The 26,895-nt window shown below is 37.5% G+C and overlaps 1 protein-coding gene across 3 annotated transcripts in view; it reads right to left on the reverse strand.

Annotated features, from left to right (window-relative positions):
• Positions 1-26,895, reverse strand: part of gnao1a (guanine nucleotide binding protein (G protein), alpha activating activity polypeptide O, a) — a 98,263-nt gene that overhangs the window by 19,697 nt on the left and 51,671 nt on the right. For all 3 annotated transcript variants that reach the window (XM_065279082.2, XM_065279080.2, XM_065279081.2), the window contains exon 4: positions 10,569-10,729. In XM_065279082.2, coding sequence (XP_065135154.1) covers positions 10,569-10,729 — 161 coding nt within the window. The remainder of the gene's footprint in view (positions 1-10,568; positions 10,730-26,895) is intronic.

Raw genomic sequence — 26,895 nt, forward strand, 5'->3', positions numbered from 1 at the left:
AATTTTGCGTCTTGTGTAAATACACTATTCTCCTATGTAAATTTGGCTCTGGCTACCTCTCCTTACTTTGTTTTCTTTCATCCCTTTCCTGTCCATCTTGTGCTTCTCAGTCAGCTGAATTGCAGGTTATATGTGAGCATTTCAGTGTTGTTCCTCCATTCCCCAAAATACTTTTTTGCTCCTTAATGTTGACAAAATTGCTATAGATTATGTGTTATAGAAATGGTGACTTGTATAGACGCATGATGATAGTGATGCAACCCTTAACAGGAAGACAAAAAGAACATAAAAGAAGACTGGATGCAATTGGAGGATCTGTCTTGCCATTCCTGGAAATCATATGTCTTTGTAATAACAATACAAGGGGCTTTTTAAAAGGATTTTCGTTTTTATTTTAAGATGTGGTGCAGCTCACTGGCTGTAGGAGGTGCTCTTGTTGCGACTGTGACTCATTGACTCATGTTTGATTGTGGCATAATTGGTGTGCAAGATCAAAAAGCTCTTAACTCCTTCAGGTTCCTTTATGTCTACCTGACACAAAATATTCTTAAGAGTAAACCACATCAAATGAATGGCATTATAACAATGACATCTCTCTCTCATCTCTGTCACAACCCTTTCAATATATTATGTCTATTAGCCAATATCAAATGTAGGCCAGCTATGTTTACTGAGGATTTCCATAAGCTTTTTTTAGATAGCAGCACTGTCCTGATAAAATCACTAAATTCTATATGTGTCATATTTGACTAAAGGCAAATTTCACAGACATCATGGCAGGTACATTAAAGGATTTGAATGCATGTGAAGAACACACACATTAATTACTAAATGTAACTACATTAAAGGTATTTGGTTCTTAAATGTAAAGCTGTAACCATCAAAGTTGAAACATAAAATTGCAAGTTACTCTACTTGTTTATCTTTATGTGGGTTGTAGTCAAATAACGTCAAATTGACATGACTCACAAAATCACATCTGAGAGCTCTAATTCAGCTGTTCATTATTAAAAACATTATTATAAGCCACTGTGAATCCAGGTAAGGTAATGAGTTTTTCAAAAAAAAATTTAGGTACGGTACTTGCTCAATAACTGATTGCAGTGTTATGGTGCTTTCCCATTGCATAGTACCCAATGGTTTAGGTCAGGTCGAGTCAGCTTACCTCACTTAAGCTTGGTTAGCTTTTCCATCGAGTTTAGTTACACTTCGGAGTGGGAGGGATTATAGGCGTGTCGTTATATTTGTGCTGCCTACTGCTGTGACATCATACAAGTGAGAGCGTCGTTGTACATCCCCATACATCATTTATTTCTCAGTCCGCCACAAAATAAAAATTGACCACCACAAATAGATGTTTGCACATCGCGTTTATCACCTCTGTCTCACATAACAGTTTCTGTACAAAAACCGGTGGCATCAGTCAACGTGCTCCGCTGAGCCTTATAAGTGTGCCGCCACAAGCTGCAAGTCTGGAAACAACTAGTATGGTGTTCTTGATTCACAACCTGTGGATGTTTTTCATCGCAAAAGGGAGTTTGGGAACTTGCAGCAAAGCACAGATGACAAAAGGTTTTCTCAAGACTAAAGCTAATCTTTTACATTATAGCGGTGACGCTGGTAGTGATGATTCTCTCAGACCAATCAGTGATCTACTGTGTTTTTGCATCACGTTTTGGTATCAACTCGGCTCATTTGGAACCCCAACCGAAGTGGTACTAAAAAAAAGTATTGGGTACTACGTACTGCACCCAGTGGAAAAGCCCCCAAAAGTAAGCTTACCCGACCTAAATAAAAAACATGGGGTACTATGCAATGGAAAGCGCCATTAAAAGGATAGTTCAGCCAAAAATGAAAATTCTGTCATGATTTACTGTGAATAAATGTCTTTGTTCTTATAAACACAAAGGAAGATATTTTGATGAATGTTTGTAATTAAACCGATCAGAGGCCCCATTCACTTTTATAGTATTCTTTGTCCTACTATGGAAGTCAATGGGGCCTCTGACAGGTTTGGTTACAAACATTTCTCAAAATATCTTCTTTCGTGTTTATCAAAACAAAGAAATGTATACAGGTCCGTAACAGCATATAAGTGAGTTAATGATGACAGAATTTTCATATTTAAATAACACAGAAAGGTTTCATTAATCTGCAAATCATTTGTTTTTAACTGAACAAGAGAATAAACTGATTCACTAAAATCTTTCCCACTACATACAAAAGATACAAAGATACAAAGGTACATTTTTAGACACTAAACCAATCGTTGGGAAAAGTGACTTTTTTCAAATAGGTGAAACCTGTCACACCACTAGTGTAGTGTTAGGCTTTGTTTACATTAATGCGTTTACCTTTTAAAACTCATTACTTTTGCCACGTTTATGCCTTTCATTTACACTACGCCACCGTTTTTAACCCTCATAAACGGAGTCGTTCGTAAACGCTGAAGACCCTGATTTAGTTTGAGAACTCCGGGATTGAGCTGCAGTGTAAATGAACGTAGACGAACAGCTGATGTTAACGTGACAGCGCATCATTTTCAAAGTAAAAATTATTTTTATTCAGGTGAATGGAGATATGCAACGGAGGTTTTGCCAAAAATATCTATCAACCAACTATTATAAACGCTATATCAGATTGTTTTAACATGTATCCTTATAGATAATGTCTGTTTTATATTTATGTTTATGAGTATTGTTAGGTTTAAATATTGTTTTAATATTGTTTATGTTTTGTTTAAATTTAGTTTAGCTTATTACGAAAGATAGACTGTAATTTTAAACGCCATGTAGGGTGTTGTAAAGGCCAATATGAAGGGAGAATTGTAATGGGTCAGACATTATTTTCGAGTTTAATTTAAGATTTGTTTGCTACTTTAAAATGAATTTTGTTTAATATAATATGTCTATTTTAATCGATGTTTTGTTGCTAAGTTTTGTGAATATAAATGAATAAAAACAATAAAATCAACGTCATATTAATATTTAATGCTCATTTAGCCGATCGCACTTTTTGCTATTTATGTGTTGCTAACGGAGGACGTGCATGGACCTCTAAGCATTTCTGTAGGCTAAAGCTATACTTCAGCTCGTATTATGTTTGATTGAAGTTTGCATTTGCTGACATTTATTTTTGCTTCAAGATCGCTGTTAGTACTGTTCATTTGAATGCTTCCTTTTTAAATCATAAAGACCTTTTTGTTTGGTTTATAACATCAACATGAACCTATTAATCATATTAATATGTTGTAGGGGAAAGCTAAAACAATATAAGACTTTCCCAAACACATTTTTATAGGTTCAAAAATAGTGTCTGTTGTAGTTGCCGGCAAAGGATCCAGGAATGAATTTTTGTCAATATCGCACACCCCTAAGCTGCATAAATGCGCAATGGTAAGCTATTATTAGAGTAATAAGTTATTTTACACATTTATGCGCATGCCCAGTTACGTGATTGGTCATGTTTTATGCGTTTATGGTCGTGGATAGTGTGGATGAAGATTCCTTTTAAAATGCCAGTATAAACAAGAATCTTTTCATTTTAAAATGCCGTTTTAAAACGCAAATGCTCTAATGTAAACAGGGCCTTAGTAGTGTAACTGGTTTATTTTCAACCCAGCGTTGGGTCAAAAAGTATCGAGCCAAGCAGTTTGGTTAAATTGACCAAGAAAATTTTTATATTTTACCCAAAATGGGTTAAAACAACTCAGTATTTTGGGTTGAAACAACTCATAGGTTAAATTACATTCCAAACGGTTGGGTTCGTCCCTTTTTGACCCAACGCTGGGTTGAAAATAACCCAGCTTTTTAAGAGTGTACTTATATTTTGTCACAGCAACACTAGTGAGCACAGATTGATATTTGCTGCAGTGCTGATGTGTGTAGCTCTTGTGCACTCAGTGCCCTCATACTGTTCTGTAAAGGAGCTGTATGCATTACTGTAAATCTTTTATAAAAGTGACGACACTCTATGTGGACTTCACTCTGTCGTTTTAGGCCTAATGGATGTGCGGGTGGGGCGAGAGGGCTGTTTGTTGTGCTCTAGGGTTTTCTTTACTCCGCTTTTAGTATGAGAAACTCGTATCTCTCTACCACTCAGGCTGCTTGCCAGCTCTGCCCTTCCCCCTGTCCTCTCTCTCTCTTTTGCTCGCTCGCTCTCATTCAGCATCTCTCCTTACTCTCTGGTCTCTCTCCACCCTTGCTCTGTTTCCTGATGCTGTTTGAGTGCTCTGCCTGGCAACACCTCTCAGCAGCCTGCCTGTTGTCTGCTCCCCCTCACAAAGAGAAAAAGAGAGATGTGCAGGATGAACCAGCAAGATATGAGAGCGTATTTAATATACTAACAAAATGGTCTGAAACACTTGAGCTCTGCATGGATGCTAGAAAGATCTACTAAAATGTAGGAATGGTGATACCAGCCTATCCTCTAACCAATCTGATTGTTTTGGTCGTTTGTCCACTTCTCCAAATAAGACCAACAGATGCGTTTACTAAATTAGCGCCTCTATCGGCAGCAGGTGAAACTTAATATATTATAGGGTATGAAATTATATTACAGTGTATTGGGGTATAATTTTGCTATGATGACACGCATTGGGATATGATTTTCAATTTTAAACCGCCAGGATTAATTGTATTTATGTTACACTATTCAGGCATTTAGGCCACATAACATACCCATTTATTTATTTTATGATATAAAACACAGTATACAAAACATAAAAAAATCAAAAAGTACTTATTCAAGTCAAACGATCAATTTATATGAAGAAAAGACGCTAAAGTGTTTATGAAACTATTTCTACATTTTCAAATGCATCTAATCAGATATATAAGGCAAAAAACTATAAAAAGTGACCACAGAGTGAATAAGCTGCTGGCCGCTAAAAGGCACGAATCGCTTACACGTACCTTGACGTCGTAATAAGGTGCTATTAAAGGAATAGTTTACCCTTTTGCCATATTAAACTATGTTATTACCTCAACCTAGACGAATTAATACATACCTATCTTTTTTCAATGAGTGCACTGTACAGCATGTTGTGAATGTGTTAGCATTTAGCCTAGCCCCATTCATTCCTATGGTACCAAAAAAAAGTTTTATTTTGTGGCACCATACTTACTGGTATAACTCCTCATGTAAGTCTTTAAATAGGGAAAACACGGAAGTGTTTGGTGGCTTCCCTGTTTGGTACCATTGGAATGAATGGGGCTAGGCTAAATGCTAACACATTCACAACACGCTGTACAGTGCACGCATTAAAAAAGATAGGTATGTATTAATTCGTCTAGGTTGAGGTAATAACATAGTTTAATATGGCAAAAGGGTAAACTATTCCTTTAAATTCTAAAGAAAAAGGTGCTAAATAGTACTAAAAGCTTGTAATCATAGTGAAACCATGTTTAGCGCTAAAAAGCACCTACTGTATATATCACCTCTGTAGAACCATAACTGTACGCTCACATCGCCACTGGCGAGAGCGTCAAAAAAACGCTCTGGCAGCCCTGCCAGCAACACTTATTGAAAAAGAGTAGTGGACGCTCTGAGGCTCGATTGCATTCCCCGGAATCCTTTTCCGCCTTCCGATTGGTTGCTGCCGAACATTTCAGCCTTCTGATTAGTTGCCGGCGAACCGCATCATTGCTCATTACCATAAAGTTGACCTTTTAACTCTCCTCGCCGCTGATCGTGGGAGCTCGCCCCCGGCTCTCATTGAAAATGAATGACTTCCGGCCACTTTGACGCTCTAGCCGATGGCGGTGTGATAAAGCATGACTTTGGCAGCACTTACAGTATGGTTCAACATAGCACAATATGGTTATACAGAGATGCTACACAGGTTCTACATAGGTGCTGTTTAGCAGTAAAAATGGTCCCCAACGAGCCAGTGAACCACTTTTAGGGGTTGTGCACACCAACACTTTTAAACGCGGCTGAAAACGTATGGAGGACGCTGAATGCCAGCTGTTCTTTCAGCTGAGTGCCAGCTTTTTCAGCTGAGCGCTATGTTAGCTGTGATACTTCAGCTGTGAGCCGGTTGGTTGCTGTGTAATGTCCCACCCCTCCTCCACTGTGATTGGATGCCCGGGTGAGAACTGACATTGACGCCCGGAGCTTTTCCCCCTAAAGTTGAATATATTTCAACTCTCGGCACTCAGCCTTTTTTTTTTGAAAAACAGAGCTTCCATTGGAAACAATTGAAAACATGCGCCGGCCACGGGCGTAAAAGCTTTGTTGTGCACGCCCCCTTAGTGCTATTTAGCATTATTTAGCACCATCATTATTTCTGGAAAACAGTCTCGGTGATACAAAAAAAGGAAGATGCAACCTTTGGAAGAAGTGTGATATTTAATGTCTTGTTTTCTTTTAAACAGGAAGGGTGCCTTTACACCACAGTGGGGGGAATTCTGATATTTCAATATACTGGGATATTTTACTTCATACACTCCATAGAAGAAACATTTTGAATGAATGATTCCATAAGAACCATCTGAAGAACTTTTCTTTTTTACAAAGGCTCCTTTGTGGTGAAAACAGGTTTTTCAGATTATAAAAAGATAAGAAAGAAATGTTTCTTTATAGTTTTTCTTTATAGTTTTTCTATAACAAAATAAAGATATTTTATGCACCTTTTTTTATGTAATATAAGTGAGTGTAATACAGAATTGATGTTCGCTTTAAAATATAAAATTGTTTTTATAAATGTTTGATATTTTTGATAAATCTTTTTGGGGAAAAGGACTTTTGACTCTTCATTTAGATAAAATATTAGAGAATCTGAACCATAGTGTTTCATTTATGTATACAGTACTTTTTAACCAAAAAACCATAAAAAACCCTCAAATCCAGATGAAACAGAAACAAGTAATACAAAATTGTTGTATTAAATAAACCCTGTAATAGTATAATCCAATTCTTTAGGCTAACAATGTTTTGTAATTGCATGTCAATAGATGTGTCATTGATTTAATTCCCTCTGGATTAGGGTCAATCAAATCTGTAGACGTAAAGAAGACACCAAAAAGCATCTGTTACTAAGCTAAAACTGGTAATAGGATGTCACTTACACTTTGATAAGGCAAACATATGATTTAGTACCAAAAAATGTAAAAAAATATCTTTGGGGCAAAGAGAAAGCATTGGAATCAAACTTTATTCTGCACCAAACGAATTAGTGTTTTAGATAAGCTTTAAATGAAAAAAAAAAAACTATATCAGCTTTCATTTTTGGAAAAGTTTTCTTGACAATGACAAATTACCTAGTTGCCAGGTAACAAGTACTTTTGATTGTGACGATATTTCAGTAATGCTATACTGTAGTGTATCACAAACACAAAAATTTGGAAAGAACTACTTTTTTATAGTGAAACTATTAAATCTGAACAAAAAAGCCAAGGTTATTTTCATAGACAAGAATCTTACTATCCAAGACCCCAATAGGAACCTTAAAAAATCATATATGTGCCATATAGGTCTTAATGCAAGTATATATATATACTCAATACAGTATAAACACAGATTAAAGCAAATTACCACTACCATAACTGATTATGAATTACATCCGAAAGCATCAGAATTCAGAAGCGTCTCCTATATTCAGAAGTGGAACAGACGTTTCTTTGACTCTATTACGGGAACAAATTACCAGAGCAATGAAAGTAGTGTGCATACAATTGAAAAGAAGAAGCAGAAAAGAAAAGAAAACTAAGCAGGAACAAAACTGAAAGTAACGTGGTTTGGGAGGAGGGGAAACACTATTGCTATTGTATAAAACAAAATAAGAGTCAGTTAGGGTGAAGGAGGGTGAGTGAACAGGACGTGGCACCATAAAGAGGACAATATCAAAATAACATACTGGAAGGTGATCTGTATAAGAAAAGACAATATGGCACTTGGGTGCAGAATTAAGTAGAGGGCCGCTACACCATGGAGGGCCTTGTGGATCTGGAAGTCAGCTGAAGTATATGCCTCATGATATATTCAGAAGTTCACAGAAGCTTGGGGAAGAGAAAGACAGGCCCAAAGCCTAAAAACATGTGGAAGCAAATGTACTGTACGCTGTGCACCGCAGGTGTGGAAAAACAACCCAAAGGAAATTATATTGGGCCCTTTTTTTAGTGGAGAACTTCTTTTCGTCATTGATGTGAAAGAATGATTCGGACATACAGGCTGTACCTGTCAAGCTGGCCATGTGTTAAGTGTACATAAACACAAATACGCAATAAGAAACATAAACACAGGTGTACAGGAAAGCTTTCTGTGCTAGTGATGTTAAGTTTTTGAACGAATTGTTCTTTTGAGCAGGTTCTCAGGAAGTAACCTGTCGAGCCGGTTCACAAATCGAACTGAATCGAACTTTAGTTTTGGGCATAGGTTCTGGGTTGATGACGCAGGACGCACAGCCGAAATAGCCCGTCGGACTCAAAAAGAACAGAATGAAGTTTGTCGATGATTGCCAAGGCAAGGAGTTGCTGACACTGCGTGTGACACACAGAGGAATTGAACGAGTCTGAAGTACAAAGTTTCTGTTTTTATTAGTTTCTTGCTTGTTTTATTAAAAATCTTTAGTTTTAGTACGATTTGTGCATGCAAATCATATTGTAGTTGTTTAAGGAAGACCAATGAGTTTAAAAGACAAGTTTATTTATTCTTTATATTTAGAATATGTAAAACACATCCGCAATTGTGCATCAGTGTCTTTAAGAAATCTTATCCAAGTTGTAAGCTAGTCAAAACTGGGCAGTTGTATCTGGCATTTACAATCCGCGATTGAAACTGTGACCACAAACATTACTTACTTGTGAATGAAGGAAATAAATCAGCTATGCCTTCACAAAAACGGGTTCAATGAGCCGAATTGTCCGAAAAGATTAGCGGAAATGAATCGGACTTTGCATCACTATTCTGTGCCACTGTTAAGTGTCAAAAAAAAGGTTTTCTGATTAAATTATAAGTCTTTATTGCAATTGAATGCGATGGGGTAAAAAGACAACATGTCTTTCTAATTGCATCTTTTGTGCCACTACTGAAAATATACACACACAAAATATACAGTACAATGTGGTCAATGTAGTTTGATTTACAAACTAGAGCAAGAGTAAATGAACAAAAATTGAAAAAGACTAAATGAATTAATTTTTAAAGGTGACATAGAATGATTGAACGGAGTATTTATCCTTGTTCTGTGATGTGACATGTAGACAAAAAATTTTTTGTATGGGTCTGTAATGCCTTAGAAGCTTCCTAAAAACCTCTCTCAGATAGCTCTATTAGGGTGGGGGATTTTAAACAAGTGGTTTTGCACCTATTTGGCTCCCCCTACTGGCTTAACTTGCAATCTCATTACTGATTGGCTGAATTTGCTGCCACTCAAAAATGTAGCCAATTATTTTAATGTGGAGGGGCAGTTAGATGCCTGTGATGTCATAAGCATCAGTTTTTCAGATTGGGCCGTTTTCTGGCTGACATTTCTAAAAGAGGAATTTCTATGAGACTGGGATGTTTTGCATGTTTAGCACTCTTGTATGTTCGTGAATGTGGGTAGACTATCATTATTCAACAAAGACAAGGTAAAAATGTTTTTTCATTCTCTGTCCCTTTTAAGACTATGCTGGGAAAAAATGTTTTTTGTTTGTTTAATCTAAGATTTAAATATTGGGTATAACAAGATTGGGAACTCCAATTACTACAGTATGAATAGGGGACATTGCAACGCTCTGGTGACTGAAGTCCCACATTCTAGTTAAAAGAACCAATCATCAATCAATTGATGTTTCTCTGGTGAAAAGACTAGAATGGTTAGAAAGATATTGTTTAAATGTGATTTTAACATGTGAATTTAGAGATATCTGTCTTTTCCCATCAAGTAGATAGGACTTTAGTCGTGCATGACTGACATAACTGCCCAGAGGCGTTGCAAACATGGCCACCTAGTGGCACGACTTTCCTAAAGGGAATTTGGATAGAGGGCACAACACTTATGCAAAACCCTGTAGTGTTTATGCAAATAGCACAGCCTGTAAATGTCTTCCTCAGACCTTTCCAGGGAAGTCTGTTTTTGGCACCCTATTCTTATTAGTAACATAATCTTCACTTGAGTAATTTGAAACCCTACTTCAAACTACAGGCTTCCCAGACTATTACAGTAAATCACAACGTCAGACTAAAATCTTTTCATGCTGTCACACACACATACAGTATACGTGCAACACATATACACACACCATCTCAAGCCCTTTCTTCAGCAGGGAACATAATTGCATCTGTGAATTTATGTCTCTTGGTGGACTATGTTATTATGCTGAGCCCATGTAATACTATATATAATAAAACAACCTGCTTAAACTGGAAATAGATTATAAACATTGTACTTCTGACACAACCTTACATCGTCAAGTTTAATTTGCAGTCCATAAAATCTATACCTCATTGGCTCTTCTCATAAATGAAGTAGACTGTGGTGTGATTGTAAATTATATAATAAAACGAGAACATACATAGACGGACTACCCTCTTAATGAAGCATGAAACACTAATGGTGCTTCCCAGCAGAGGGCTCTACTCACTATTGGGCGGAGTCGTTGAGCTGGTACTCGCGGGCACGGCTGAAGCACTCCTGAATGCCTGAGTCAGACCACAGGCGCATCATGGCGGACAGCAGCTCTGGGGAGTAGGGCTCAGTATCCTCCATACGACTCACAACATCACAAACCATCTTGGCGTCAGCCTGTTAACAAAACGCAAGGAAGAATACATCCATTAGTTTAATGAGGACACTTATGAACACATTAGGCCAAATAACTTCGCCACAAAAAAATCTCATTTCTGAAATGTTTCTTCTATAGTATTCAGCAGTGAGATAGATAAATGAAATAGAGAGTGAGTTAAGGAGAAGCATTTGAGAAAGTCTATGCTTGAATTAAACATAAGTACTCTATCTATTTTTCTTGTTTTCCAAAAGTCCTTATTGATCTGAAATCATGAAACAATTATACATATTCTTTATTATCATGAAAACACCTGAAAAGGTTTGAAGAACAGCAATAAAAATATATCCTTTAGCCATTTCCTTGAGCTGCGTGTGTATGGGTCTTCGTCTGCAGCGCATATTGAGTTTCTGCACGAGAGCGCCCTCTGGCTTTTGGATGTAGCGGCACCGTAATTCATTGAGAAGCATAGCAAGCATCATCGGTCGATATATCGGTGCACCCCAATCTACATTAAAATCTTTAAACAAGCAAGATACATTTGCATTGCATTGTAAACTCAAGCTACTTGCAAAAGTTATTTGATGTGTACAAAACAACGTGATAAAACAAAAGAACTGGCAATTCACTTAGAGCTAACTCACCCCTCTCTGTATATGACTATGATGTGGACTCTTACAAGTACCTGGGGATTTACTCTGATAACAAACACAACTGGTCCATGGAGGCAATTGACATAGGTCCAAATTTGACTCTACTTTCTGCTATAAAACTAAAGTCCTACAGCGTGTATTTCATTAGTCTGTGGTTGCCAGTTCTCCATTTTATGTACTGGAACACTGGTACTAAAGCGAGTAATGCCAACCGGCTAAATAAACTCCTAAAGAAAGCATCTCCAAGCTTGTCTTGGGGAGGATCAGGTGTTTGCTGAAAAGAGAATGATTTCCAAACTACAAATCAACACCTCCACCCCCTACAGTACATTGTATGCTTGTTAGATTGATACGTTTCTATAGTAAAGATTTCATTATAGTTAACATTTTAAACAAAAACCAAAAATACAGATTATTTTGCAGTTTGTATCAACTATATATGAGCACTCAAATGCAAAAGCTGCTTAACACCACCTCCGTCAAAAATAAGAGAATAGTATTTTCTGGATGTTTTTTGCACATTATATATATTCATCAAATACCTTTGCTTTAAGACGCCTCAGGCCATTCAGAAATACAGGTTTGCTGGCTAAAGTCCACAACGATTTTTAAGTAAAGTCCTCTGTGCAAAGAAGATTAATTGAATGAATGACAGTGCGTGATCTCAACCATGGATCACGTTCAAAATTGTGTCCCTTGTGAGTTCAGGTAGTAGATGGACCTGAATACAACTCAATTGGGGCAGTGGCATGGATCACAGTGCCCCCTAATGCGTGGTTCAATTTCATTCTACATTTAATCATTTGCAATGTTTCTATTTGCATCTTTAGTTATTTTGTCCGAAGATTTTTTTAGAAGTGGGTTTTTTGCAAAAGAAAACTTGCATAAAAGTTGATAAAAATCAGATTTTTTATGTTTAAGTTCAATAATTGGGTCCCCAGTGCTTCTATCAACCTAGAAAATATGAAAAAGAACAACCCAGTTACTTAGTTTTGGTAAACCATTCTCTGCAAGCATGTGAAAAATAGGTCATTGAAATTTGGCTCCCCTTGTGATGTCAGAAGGGGATAATACCGCCCCTTAAGCTACACTATCCAACGACAGCACTGCCATTTAGTGCAGAGATCAGCTCATTTGCATTTAAAAGGACACACCCAAAAACGGCAATTTTTGCTAACACCTACAAAGTGGCAATTTTAACATTCGATAATAAATTATCTGTGGGGTATTTTGAGCTAAAACTTCACATACATACTCTGGGGACACCAAAGATTTATTTTACATCTTAAATAAAAGTTTTGTGAAATGTCCCCTTTAAATACCAATGAAATGACTAAAGTGACATTTGTTTCCAATAAGGGAAATTACTGATAATAAACACAATAGCCTGATAAAAATGCTCATTACAAGAAAACATGTCAGATACACTTAGATGGTTTTGCATCTGAACTCCTCATATAGTCTCATATGCTACGATAAAGCAAATCCTATGGTTATAACTGGCAATATGGGGATGGAATGACTGCACTTAAAAAAAGAATGACTAAAAGAAAGTTGCAATTTCACATTGTTTTTACCCTAAAGGAAACCCTTTCTTGCTTGCACTGAATGTTTAAAAAGCCACAAGCTATACTTAAAAAAAACCTCTTATGTCGATTATCTTTGCAACTTTGGGCTGTACAACTTAGAGAAGGCACAGTGGAAGAAAAGAAATAACAGAATCATACCCTCTTGTGCTATATCTAAAAGTGACATATTGTTGCAATTATTTATTCGACATTAGTCGCTCCTCATTTGCATAAAGTGTTAAGTGCACTGTTCTATTTCAAAGAGAGGAACTTTAAAGAGACACTCGGGAGACATCCGTGTTTGATTTGTAATTGTTGCTTTTTTTAGTTCTTCTGCTTCTGACTTTGATGTTATAATACATATTATATTCAGATTATCCAGGATGAGGTATTGTTCGCACGTAAAAAGAGTGAAAAATACCAAAACCACAACATGACCCACCAACATACTGCAAAGAACTCATTTAGCTAAAGCCATGTCCACACAATCTGTGTGCATGAGGGTGTTCTCGATATCCTTTCAACCTTTCTTTATGGCAGTGTAATTTATTCTCACAGTCAAATGTGGTGCAGATACTTTTCTATACACAGAAGGAAGATATACATTTCACATATCATATCACAAACGATTTTTCTTTTTCTTGCCTTCTCGTATATATCTTATTTATACAACATTTGTCAGAATTACATCCTATTCTGATCTCACTTCCTGTTTCTTGTTCATTCTCCCCACCCCCAACTCCTGCTCGCTCATCATGGCATCATTTCCTTCTACAAGCACGGTTAAAAGCAATAATGACTCCTGAAAAAAGCGTTTAGCTCTTATTAAAGGCATCGCACACATCTACAACACAGAAGGGGTGAGTTCCACTGCCCCGCGAATTCAAAGCAGAGGTGCAATATGTGAAGCCAAAAGAGGAGAGCGTGAGAAATAGATGTGAAAAGAGGATGGTGGGAGAGTGGAAGAGAAGATGGGGGTCAGTTCAAAAAGGCTGGTCTTGCACCCTCTCCATTATCTGCTGTGAGAAAGAGTAGAGCGTTCACACACCAAGGGGAGAGACGTGGGGGGTTGGGATTGAATAAGAGGAAAAAACACAAACGCTTGTTGCTAATTAATCCACGATTAAAAACAAATGCAACTTTTTCGGTTTTTAAAAAGCGGTCGGATATATTTCGCTCAAGTGAAAGGACTGGATGCATCTTCCGAATGACTTGTCAATAGGGACAGATATTGCTGCCATCTCCATGGTGATGCAGCGGGGGCAGCATCAGCAGCAGGAGGCCGTATGATTGGCTGAGGGTTCCTCCCTTTCCTCCTCCCCTGGTGAGTGTGACCTTTGAGAGCAAGTCCTCTGAACTCAGCATGTTTGAACCTTCTGGAGTCCTCATAACACACACACTCTCTAAACTGCCTTTTAACCTAACAGACAGAACAATGTATGCATCAAATTAAAAATAAATATAATATTAGTAGAAGCATAGGATTAACAATTATTAAATCTAACCATTTTAGGGGGTGATGGTAATGGTTAGAGCACCAACCAGGCGTCTTAAAGGATTAATTGAACAAATACCCTTGCGGCATTATGAGACATCAAACTGGGGTCCAGTGAGATGGAGGCCTTTAAGAGCCTTTATAGTACCTAATGCCATGTCCCAACACCCATCGAGTCCTAGGGTATACTTTGAGCTAGGAACATTTTTGCCATGCATTACTTTAATGAAAATAAGCCGCTACTACAAGCATGAAAGCAGACAGATGCTGACAGATTTGGCAGTCTTGCACCTGCTTCCTGTCTCTCCATGCACTTCCAGGCAGGTGGGTCCATCTGTAATGTCATGACATTGGTCACGCCTCTCACTCTTATGCTTCCTTTTTATTTATTTATTTATTTATTTTGTTTGTTGGGGGAGGTAAATCACTAAAAGAACATGCGATTTCTCAGTGATTGCCTATTGAATTTAGATCAGGCTCATAGAGGCACATAATAGCTATTCATTACGTCCCATGCACAGGCTCAAGAGAATGGACTAATCTTCATCAGCATTCATTTATTAGAGGAAACAGTGCGAGGAGAGACCTCAACACGGGGCAGATTTGAATCGCAGATCAGTCAGTAGCTCAGTGTGACAGACAATATCCTTATACACACCCTGAATCTGCACCTGGAATGAGCAAAATCATTGTAAGTGTGCATTTTAAAGCCATCAATATTGCGCCATAGGCAACAATGAAACTGTGATTTCTGGATCATCTGAATATAATATGTATTATAACATCAAAATGTAAAAAAATCTTAAACTTAAAGGTGGGGTGAGTGATTTTTTGAAAAACGCTTTGGAAAAGGGAGTATGGTCCGAGTACCAAAACACACTTGTAGCCAATCAGCAGTAAGGGGCGTGTCTACTAACTGATCATTGTCTGGGTTGCGTATATGTGGGGCAGGTCTATCAAATGAAGGTCCAGATTCTATTGGGCTAGGGGCGTGTTTGTTTAGGTGGTTTCAAACATCAACACTGGCTTTCAGAGATCATGCAGCCCACCTTTAAACAGTGACAGGAAGTACTAGCATAGGGGTGCGCCACAATTTTTTTGCTATGGTTTGCATATGGTGGTGTGTTGTTCTCAATGATAGCTTTTCTAAAAATATATCCTATTATATTCCTAAAAGAGGAAATATCCCAACATATTGCTTTGCTTTAAAGTATCACAATGTAGCGGAACATATTGCAACGCAACCCTACATGACGTATCTTGAGATTATTGTTGCATTTTTACAATTATTTGATCAAACATGTTGTAATGTTTTAAAAAAATCATGTTTGCCGTAACCCTTTTATATTCACACTAAGCTGTGGCCGCACTAGCCTGGTTTTCGTTAAAGATTCGCACAAAACTTTAATGTTATTTTTTAAATTTCGATTAAAAACTATTGCGAAATTAAGACTTTTCCATTAACGGATGTTATGCAACTAAAACGCAAGTTAATTTTCTCGCAATAAGTCATTCCAAAAATCATGGCGACAGGTGTGGTTAAGTTTTACAGACATGCGGATGGCATCAAAATACCGCAAGAGATATTCGAAAGCAATTTACTCTTGAATCACTCTCGCTGTATTTTGATGTCATCTGCTCGTCGCATGTCCAACCGCACAATTTTTTTTAAGAATAATCATGTGACTTTTAGGCACTTCAGGTGACCTGTAAATGCAAAAAATGGAAATGACGCAATTTGCGTGTATATTTACAGCTGGTCTATTCGCACAGGATTAGTATTACCTGAGGTAATTTCTCCGGAGCTTTTTACAAAAGGTAAAAGTCGCCGTAATGATTACTGACATGGAGCATTCAGACAGGACTAAAATCACTGAGAAGCTTTGATAATAACTGGTTTCTCCCACCTCCCTATGTAAAACTATTCCCGTCCGAATAGTAAAACACGACGCAATGACGTCGCATATATGCTAATCGGCGTGTGATGTCATCACCGCCACAGTCTCTCAAAATTCTTGTGATATATGAGTGTTTCTGAGAAAATGACGTGCTTCCGTTGGATGCATTTTCAATTCGCTATTTCAATTTGCGTGATTTGAAGGGTAACTGAAACATGTATACTGCCTTCTTTCAAAGTGTATTCTCCTGGTATGGGTGCTGGACACTTCAGCTGGTTATTGGGGAAAAAAATCTAATTATCATATAATGTACCATTTGCATCTCACATTTCATACAGTATTAGTTGCTTTGCTGTATTATTTTACTGTCACTTATTTCTCCCTTTCTTTAAGATAACACCTCTGGTTTCAACACTAATCCTTGTTATGATTTAAGTGCTAATACAAGCCCACACAACAATTTTCAAATGATTTTATCTCAGTGACTTTCTGGGAAGTCTCATAAAAGGAAAACCCAGTTTGTTGCACTTCCTTCAATAACCATTACTGATGTTAATAGCACAGAAGTGTGAAAGTCATAGAGTTGAGTGAAGTGAAAGGAAGTCAAATGTTGAACATTTGCAATGTGAAGTCCCTTCAGTCAAACACACACAAATACACATTGAGGATGTGCTTTATTTAGAAAGCAGGATGGTGTGATGATTGATATCTTTAATTTATTTTTAGCAATGCTGAAATATGTACAGAATATTGTTCATAAATGCATTTAAACTACATTCATGCACTGACTGAAAAAACGACTCATTCAATTTACTCAATTTTTAAAGGTTAGTGGTCGCAATCAATTTATTGTAGTTGAAGTGATGCTTTAACTGTTGGTAGCAATATCTTAATCTGGTACCACAAACAGCTGTTTATAAAGTAAAATATGCTGCTTAACTTATACTTATGAAATATGCTGTGAATGGTTATAGAGCCTATAGCTGTCACAGAAAAAACTAATATTTCAGGAGTCATGACATCAAATTCAGAGATGTCTATCAGATAAGTTTACTTTTTGTGTGCAATTACATAAAAAAATAGTGTATGGCACATTTAGCTTAAAGTGCGTGTTGCAGGTTAACCACCACTGTCGATTAATGGGTACATAAATCACTCAAGATATGTGTATAATTTTTAAAATGTCTCAAAAATGGTCTTAAAGACCACTTTTTTACGTTTTTGGTATTAACGGTTATTTTAACGCAATTCTGCGATGACGTCACGTTGGGGAGAAGTGGAGAAAGACTCAGCCAGAGCCATAGAGATAGATGAGACATTTATTGCTGTTTAATACTTACGTATATAATTTGGAAATCATATATACATCGTAGGAAATATATAATGTGTTATACTGCAAAGTTACCATGCTAATTATTATTTATGATATATGTGGAGATAAATAAAACTTCGCAAATCTGCTGATTTGATCCATTCATGTCCTGACCACCAGGCTAGAGATTTTTAAACATCCTTAATCCACACTTACTAGTCTATCAAATAATATCTCAAATATATTGTTTTGTGAAATAAAAGGATGCTTTGTTATATTGTTTATGTGATTATAACGAATCACACGATCATTTTATACGCAGCAGCAGTCAGCAGCACACTCGGATCCGACCGCATACATACTGCAATAAACAGGCGTTCGGTGGCTTTTTACATCACGACAGACTATGCCATTTGAGGAGGAACCGCTCATTGATCACCGTATTTTTATAAATCCTGTACATGTTTGGACCCGCCGAACAGGTTGAGCACTTTCATATACTTTGTTGAGCAGAGAGGCTGCACTTTGACCAGCGGGCTGCGGGAACCGGCGCACATCACGCCGCCAGACGGTGTTGTTAACTCGAAACGTATAACTATTATCAGATCGACCCACCGGGAAAGTCCCGACTCTCTCGATTGCCATTCCGCTACTGGCTGTAAGAAAGTGAGTGCGTTTGGGTCGCTGGTCCCCGCGAACAGATGTGACGTGCTTCACTCACCTTCCAGGATTAGAGACATGCTGCCAAAACCGTTTGTGCTGAAGATCGCATAAAGTTACACCCATTTCAGGCAGGATCATGGATCCCCTCAAGCCAGCATGCACGAGTATGTTAATTGTTTGTTTACTTTCTACACGAAGATAATATGCTAACGTTATGCTATCTGGCTGTCTGCCTATCTCTCTGTACTAGCCTATCCATCTGTCTGTCTATCTATCTGTCTGTCTATCTATCTATCTATCTATCTATCTATCTATCTATCTATCTATCTATCTATCTATCTATCTATCTATCTATCTATCTATCTATCTATCTATCTATCTATCTATCTATGTAAATAATCTGCGCTATCAGAACTGTACTTTACTCGTCTTTCTATAGTCATTCTCAATGCTCTCAAGGCTGCTTTGGTAAATTCTCTCCCCAGCATGACGTCATACAGTGCGTAGTGGGGGAAAGGAGAATCATTGCAAACCGCTGTACTTTTTCATACTTTTTCGGGTTTTGTGATACTCAACAACATAAAATACAATGGATAACAGTTTAAATGTTTATTATTAACAAGCAAATTGCACAAATTCGTTGAAAAATTTTACCTGCAAAACGCCCTTTAACTGGTGCCCTCCAACACACAGTCTACACAGCAATAGTTGGTATTTTCATGACTGCATACACAGCAGAATTTAGATGCATGGTTCAGCGCCGCCCTAGAGGATCCCTGGGTGCATTGCATGAAGTAAGAACGCAGCACATCAGTCTCACATTAGCTGAAGTGACCCTGGATCATTGCCGCATGCTGTGCTATGACCAGATGGAATCCCCAGGCCGTCATCAACTGGATGAGGAGCGTTTAGCGTGTGTTGAGGAATGATGAGGTCTATCAGGCTAATTTATGAAGGAACCCTACGGCTGAAATACAAATCCACTAGTGGTGGAAATCCAAAGCACATTTTGCACAAATTCTTTCTTCGGCCTTAAGATAAGATAATATAATTTTTGAACAGTAAACAGCCGACTGCACATTACCTTCTGATTACACTGCTACATATCAAATAAACAAATATATTTGAAATATTGATTTAACAGAATTCTGCAATTAACCAATCAGAATCAAGCTTTCAAGTTAGTGTATTTGGACTATTAGAAAAGGAAGTTGAGTAATCAGAAAGACAAAGAAGGGAAATATACTAGCCAAAAAAGGAAGGCTATAGATATATAGATTCATTTAATCCCAAGCGGATAAGCTATTATCTCTACTGCAGAGAGGGAAAACCCATTGCAGGAAACAAGATGATGTAAACCTATGATATGCACAGCTCAGGCTGCAGTGATGATCATTTATCTCCTGCCTTTATCGTCTCAACCGCAGTGAGGTGATCACTGTTTTTATAAAGACGCAACACGCAAACCCACAAAATAATGCCATTTTTGGGTCGTACAGATCCACAATCACACAAAAGGTATGTGTGTCACAAGGATCAAGTGATGCTAAGGCCTGTACTGACATATACTACCGTACTCATTCCCTAGAGACTGAATGGAGAAGCATATCTGTCACAACTTTATGCAACACCAGAACGATGACACATCAAAAGTGACTCACCAAGATAAGATGATTTGATCTGATGTACACGAGGCAGACTGTTACTAGCAAGTTACGATCAACATTCAAAAAAACCATCTTAATATAATCGAACAAAAACTCCTCATTTCCATGCTTTATCCATTACCCCATAAATAACATAGGCAGTCACATACTGTATGTGCTGTAAGATATCGATGCTAAATAAGTGTGGAGGATACAATATATCCCACAAATCCAGGGAGAAGGCTTGGTGCTACCACAAACAAAACTGAGATAACACACATATTTTATTGTGCACTGCATACATCATAATGACTCAACTGATAAACAGTGACTCAATTTCATTAAACTAAATATAATGGTGTGCAGTGTTTTGTGCAGAACAAGGCTAAAAACAAAATAATGATAAACACAGAGAAATTACATCTTTAGTTATACTGTACCGTAGATCTGTTCATGTAAGTAATGTAATAAATATACTTTGAATTTAAAGTAAGTGTTTTTAATAAAGTGTCTGCCAAAACATACTGTACAGTATATTAAATGCATAAAATATACAGATAATATACCAGTCACTGCAAATGAATAGCAACAATGTTTACAGAATTACAAGATAACTAGCAGCAGTTAACACCTCACTGGATAAGTAAAAAGCCCAGTCTATTCCTCACACAAAGCTATCACATGGCTACTTATTTTAGTTTTAAATCTTTATATTTTTGCCGTGTGGATTACTTCTGTGAAGGATGAATGGACTTTTTTGGGCTTCAAATCAGAAGCACCATTTACTACCATTATAAAGCTTGGAACAGCCATGACATTTCCTAATTTAACTCCAATTGTGTTCGTCTGAAAAAAGATAATCATATACTTCAAAGATGTCTTGAGAGTGACTAAATCATGGGGTAATAATGGGTTCATTTTTGGGTGAACTACCCATATATTAGTATAGGCTCATTCAAACCACTTTCATGGTGTTTTTTGTTATTTTTAGAGCTTAATAACCCCAGTTCTTATTTACTTCCGTACACAAGTACAAAAGTGTCTCCATTACAAGGTGATGAGTTGAACCAGGTGTTTTATATAAGGAGACATCTAAACATTCTAGGAGGGGGTACCAAGGACACTTTCATAGAAGAACTGAACATAGCATAAATTATGAATTTTAAAGTGAACTGTTTCTTTAACATAATCTCCCTTCAGTATTCTTCTCATATGTCTCTATTTCTCCCCCTTTAGAGAAATGCTTACTATGTCACACTTAGAAATAAGCAGTCTGGCTGATGGGAAAGCCTTTAGCCTCTATTTATGTAGAATAGAATTAGGGAGGTGCAAAACTCGACTCGATCTGATCTCGACACGGCCCTTTAGTCTCTCTCCTGTGATTATCATCTCTCTCTTTCTCTTTCTTCATATGTCACCCCTCCCTTCCTCCCGCTCCACTCCTCCGCATCATGTGACAGTCATCTCCAGTTACTATAGTTACCGGGCCTTTCTTGGGGAATGTGATTGCAGATTCTGTGTTCTCTCTTCCTCAGTCTCACCCTCCCACTTTCTCACTCTCCATTTCTCTCTCTCTCTCTCTCTCTCTCTCTCTCTCTCTCTCTCTCTCTCTCTCTCTCTTTCTCTCTCTCTCTCTCTCTCTCTCTCTGCTCCCATGGCAGCTGTTGAATTATTGATTTGATGAAATATTAAGCTGTCATTCTGCTCTCCTGCTGAAAGCTCCAGTTGTGGCTTAATCGCAGGAGGTCCTCAAAGCCGAGAGCAGAGACCACACCTTGGCCAATCAGCTCTACCAACATGTACATCTGTCATCAGGATGGCCGCACCCACTTATCACTGTGAGCCAACCAAAAGCCTCCTGTGTTACATCAACCTCCACAAACATTATTCCGTATCAGTCATCCTTATAATATCCTTCGTGGTTACTGAAGAAGGAAATCGATGCTCCTTGAGCAATAAGTCCTTTTTAAGATCAATTTCCTCTTCTTTCATTAAGTGGCTTCCACAAACCCCTCATCCATCTCTGTGACTGTCTAATACATGTTTGTTAGAGGATGAAAGGCTGCTTGAGTCTAGAAAAAGGTAAGGGAATCAGAAGAAATGGTATTTTGGTACCAAGTCAACACTAAAATAGCATTTCAATAATAACGGTATGGTAACCAAGTGCACTCACTGTTGTCTGGACATGCATTTTATTGATTGTTTACTTAAAGGGCACCATTTTTGAAAGATGTAACAAAAGTCTCTGGTGGTGAGCCCAGAATGTATCTGTGAAGTTTTAGCTCAAAATACCCCACAGACCATTTATTATATCATGTTCAAAATGTCTCTGTTTTTGTGTATGTACCTTTAAATGCAAATGAGCAAAATGCACTCCCTTACCAAAAGAGACAGTAAGCGCATTGGGTTAAAATAGATCTGATTGCTGTGAATACAGTCTGAGACAATAGTATCTCACTATTGAGATATGGTGGACAGCATACATCTCGCTGAGGGCGGAAACTTTGGTAATGCAGGACTGTCAGTCAGTGGCAATGGGCGGGGTTAAATGGTGGTTAAAAAAAGAATGAGTGGATTATTTTCAATAATATATTATAATATATAATATATTTAAAAAGGATAAGTCACCCAAAAATGAAAGTCCTGTCATCATCAACCCAACAGTTCTGGAGCACCATTGACATGCATAGTATTTTTTTTATAAAATCTTACTTTGTATTCACAAAGACATTTATATAGGTTTAGAACAACTTGAGGGTAAGTAAATGATGAAATTGGGCCTAATTACATTTTGGGTGAACTATCACTTTAATAGGCTTCCGTTTACAGGTTTATGTGTTAAATGAAGGAGTAAATTGAATATCACATGAAATCCAAACTGATATTGAGAATCATGTAATTTCATACACACTAAAAACAAACGGTGCTAAATAGCACTAAAAGTGTTTAACTGGCTAGTAATCATAGGGGAACCATTTTAAGTGCTATATATAGCATCTATGTAGTACATGTGCATAACTATATTGTGCTTTATAGAACCATATCTGGTGCTATAGTGGTGCTAATATCACCCCCGGATGGTTCTTCATAGGTGCTTTATACAGTAGGTGCTATATAGCCCTAAAAATGGTTCTTCTATGATTACGAGCTTTTAGTGCTATTTAGCACCAATTTTTTTTAGAGTGTATGTATTGCCGTCATAATGCAGACATGTCAAGAGTTAACTTTGTCAAATATCAGTGGAAGTATAAACATATTACCATGTCAGCCTGACCAGGCTGTGTTCCGTAAAAGGAAGCACAGAACAAACTTGAAAAGCCTTTGAAGTTGTGCTGTCCCCTTACTGCAGCATTAACATTATAATATCAATTTTTCTACAGCTTTCCTCCGTGTCATCAGGTTTCTTCAGTGATTCAGAGAGGGGGAAAATATAAAACAGGTCAGGCTGCCATAGTCTCTGATATGTGACATGCACTTACTACTGAAGTGGAACACACAGATAGACGGTGGGGGAAAGCTCTCTTGGGATTTATGAAGGAATGATTACATTCACATTAATAATTACATTTTAAGCCCTGCCCCCTCCACCCATCAGAAGCACTTACTTGATTAATGCAAAGAAGGTGTTAGTTATAAAAGGAGGAAGCTATCTAGTTAACATGCTTATCCACTTCTGCTGATTTTTAAACTCTTGTACTAAAATACTGACACAGAGTGAATCTGACGTTTTCTGTAATTATCTTCTATTGCAGCAATCTCTCCCTCTCTGGCCTGCAGGTTTGTGTGGTGTTTCTCTCTCTGGCCTGCAGGTTTGTTTGGCGTCTTCTGAGGCCTGGCATTTATTAAAGTGTGCTGTTCTCTCCTCTCCACTGCATACCTGATCTCTGGTCTCTTTACATATTTATTTTTAGTAGCAGCCTAAAATAGTTGTCCATCAAAAACTTTAAAGATGCATGACAACAAAATGTTTTAAAATTGTGTGCTTGCTTTGAGGCTTGCTACGTTATACTTAAAAGTTGACAAAATCTTTCAGCAGACATATGCTGACAGTCTCTCTTCTGGGAAAACAGAGGAAATATATTGATGATGACTCATGTTGCACGACACAGATGTTTGTCCAATCAAACCTGCATTCTTGAATGATAATGTCCCTCTCTTTAAAGGGACATATCATGAAAATCTGACTTTTACCATGTTTAAGTGTTATAATTGGGTCCCCAGTGCTTCTATCAACTTAGAAAATGTGAAAAACAACAACCAAGTAACTTAGTTTTGGTAAACCATTCTCTGCAAGCATGTGAAACAATAGGTCGTTGAAATTTGGCTTCCCTTGGGATGTCAGAAGGGGATAATTCCGCCTCTTACTCTGCACTATCCAACCACGGCACTGCCATTTAGTGCAGAGATCAGCTCATTTGCATTCAAGAGGACACATCCAAAAACTGCAGATTTTTGCTCACACCTACAAAGTGGCAATTTTAACATGCTATAATAAATTATCTATATTATGTTATATTGAGCTAGAACTTCACATATGTACTCTGGGGACACCAAAGATTTATTTGGCATCTTAAAAAAGTCTTGTAAAATGTCCCCTTTAAAACCACTTGCTGTCTTTTTTCTATACCTGCCATCTGCAGCCAGCTTGCAAGCATTATTTTATATTCAGCTATGTTATTTCCGCTATGCAAGACTAAAGTACTATGAACGTGAATTGGGAAAAAGATATCTCTAAAATCATGTGCTGAAATTACAATTAAACAACATATTTCTGACTAACAATTAAGCAATACCATAACTTTTATTTCTTAAGCTAAAAATAACTTATTCCAGGTTGTTACAACTACTATGCATGCGCAGAGTTTGGCAACTTTGTATAAAGCTCCTCCCACAAAAACCGTCTATATAATTGGTTCTTTCAACTGGAAGTCAGGACTTCTAACACCAGCTCAGGTGTTTAAATTATATTAATCCTTAAAGTTCGGCATAATTAATGTGGTGGCCGCTTGAGTTATCAGTTATCCGGGAGTGACACACGGTGACGTGTTTGCCAAGAAGCCGATGACCGGCCAGCCCACTTTTAGCTTCAACACGCTCTTAGAAACCTACGTTTGATGTCACAGACACTACGTCCATGTTTTAAAGAGTCTTTGGTCCCGCCCAAACTTCCTATTTCAAAAGTTCAACAAAATATTTACTTTACACTACCATCCACGATAGTAGCCTGATTAGCAGGCATCTCTACCAGCATGCACACTGTTTAACACACTCTCCTTCCCATCAGTAACCTCATTAAAACAATGTCATCCCTACTGACATTTAGCTTATTTTATTAAAAGCTTATTTTTCCTAGCCAAAACAGATTTTCACTATTTAACAAGGAGATCACCATGACAACATGGAAAAATTAGAGATACTTGCAATTAGGATCTGCTTAAAGACATCTCAAAGATGTTGCTGGAGTACATCATTACAAAAAACATATCTATGTTTATTTGCACAGAAAACCGTCTTAGTAAATCTTTAACAGATGACCTCATTTAAACTATCCGAGTTTAAATTAAACGTTATGTGGCACTGTTAAGATTTTACCTCACCTTTAAAGAAATAAGAAAATGGGGATTAAGCTTTGGATTTTGTCAAAGTTATAAAAACAAAACTGGTTTGCATCACTGGTTGTCAGGTCTGGCCACAGGATTTATACATGCTTTGATTTCAAACCAGTGTGGTCGTCTCCTAAGACTTCTCACTATCACTTTGAAAACATGCATAGCAGCCAACAGGAGGATGAAATCAAATTAAACATTGTCTGCGGATAACAACAGAAGAAGGCATGCGGTCAAGAGTCAATAAGGTGTAGACTTCACTTTTATGCTGGGCATATGTAGAAAACTAAAAGATACCAAGTGAGGCTGACAGTACACAAAACATATATCCTCCCTAAAGAGTCCCTGGAGGTTGGCATGAGACAAGGGAGCAGTGCCACTGTGTGCCTCATTAGCTATGCCCTCATTGGGTCATCACTGTATGTTGTTATAATTGTGGGGGGAATCTCTAAGCTGTCATCAGGCACTTGGGTGTGTTTTCTCAATTTGGAGGTGTAATGTTAATTACATGAACTTGAAAACATGAAATCAGAACTGAACCTAACTGGCTTCTTTATCAAACAGCATTCAAATATTTAGGTCAGTATTTGGGTCACATGGCCTATTTGATATTAACCAGTATGTTAATATGTAAACCAATAACGTTTTAGAAGTGTCCGGCTGCTTTCTGGTATACAAAATGGATCGCAATGGATTCTCATTGAATATCCAGTTTTACCCAGAACATGTACAAAAGTAAAAAAGTAAAATAGTTTGTGAATGGCCATTTACACTGATTATATCTGCCTTAACTCTTTAGTAGTGTTGGGTGTGGTTTTACAAAAGTATTTTTGGTCTTTTTACTTTTATTAAAAACAAGAGAGAACATTTTTTATATCAAATTTCTTTCTCAGTACTTTCTGCTTGTATATTTTCTGCAAGAGATAAATAGAAAGACAGGCAGAAAGAGAATTAATGGGATAAATGAAGCCCATAAAGCAAGGCTGAAATGGCATGGATGCAAACCCAGTGTTCCAGTCCAAGTAGCCGATGAGTTGCGTCTCTACGGCAACAGACGGTTTCCTAGCAGCGCAACACAGCTTATGGAAAAATAAATGAAAATCTACCCGCTGAGATATAAAGTCCATGACAAAAAAAAGCTAATGTAGGAAACAGAAAGACGATATGTTCCTTTCCTTTGTAAAGAGACGCACATCAAAAGCAACAAACAAAAGTACGAAGAGAGAAAAATAAGAAAAAAAATAATTCAATCGACAAAGTAAAATTTCATTAAAATGGCACCCACATGAGTGCCCCCAAACAGACACCCATATAAAACCCTGCTAATGATCAGGTTGGTTGGTAC

This window comes from Paramisgurnus dabryanus, chromosome 9, assembly GCF_030506205.2.
Source record: "Paramisgurnus dabryanus chromosome 9, PD_genome_1.1, whole genome shotgun sequence".
NCBI classification, from domain to species: Eukaryota; Metazoa; Chordata; class Actinopteri; order Cypriniformes; family Cobitidae; genus Paramisgurnus; species Paramisgurnus dabryanus.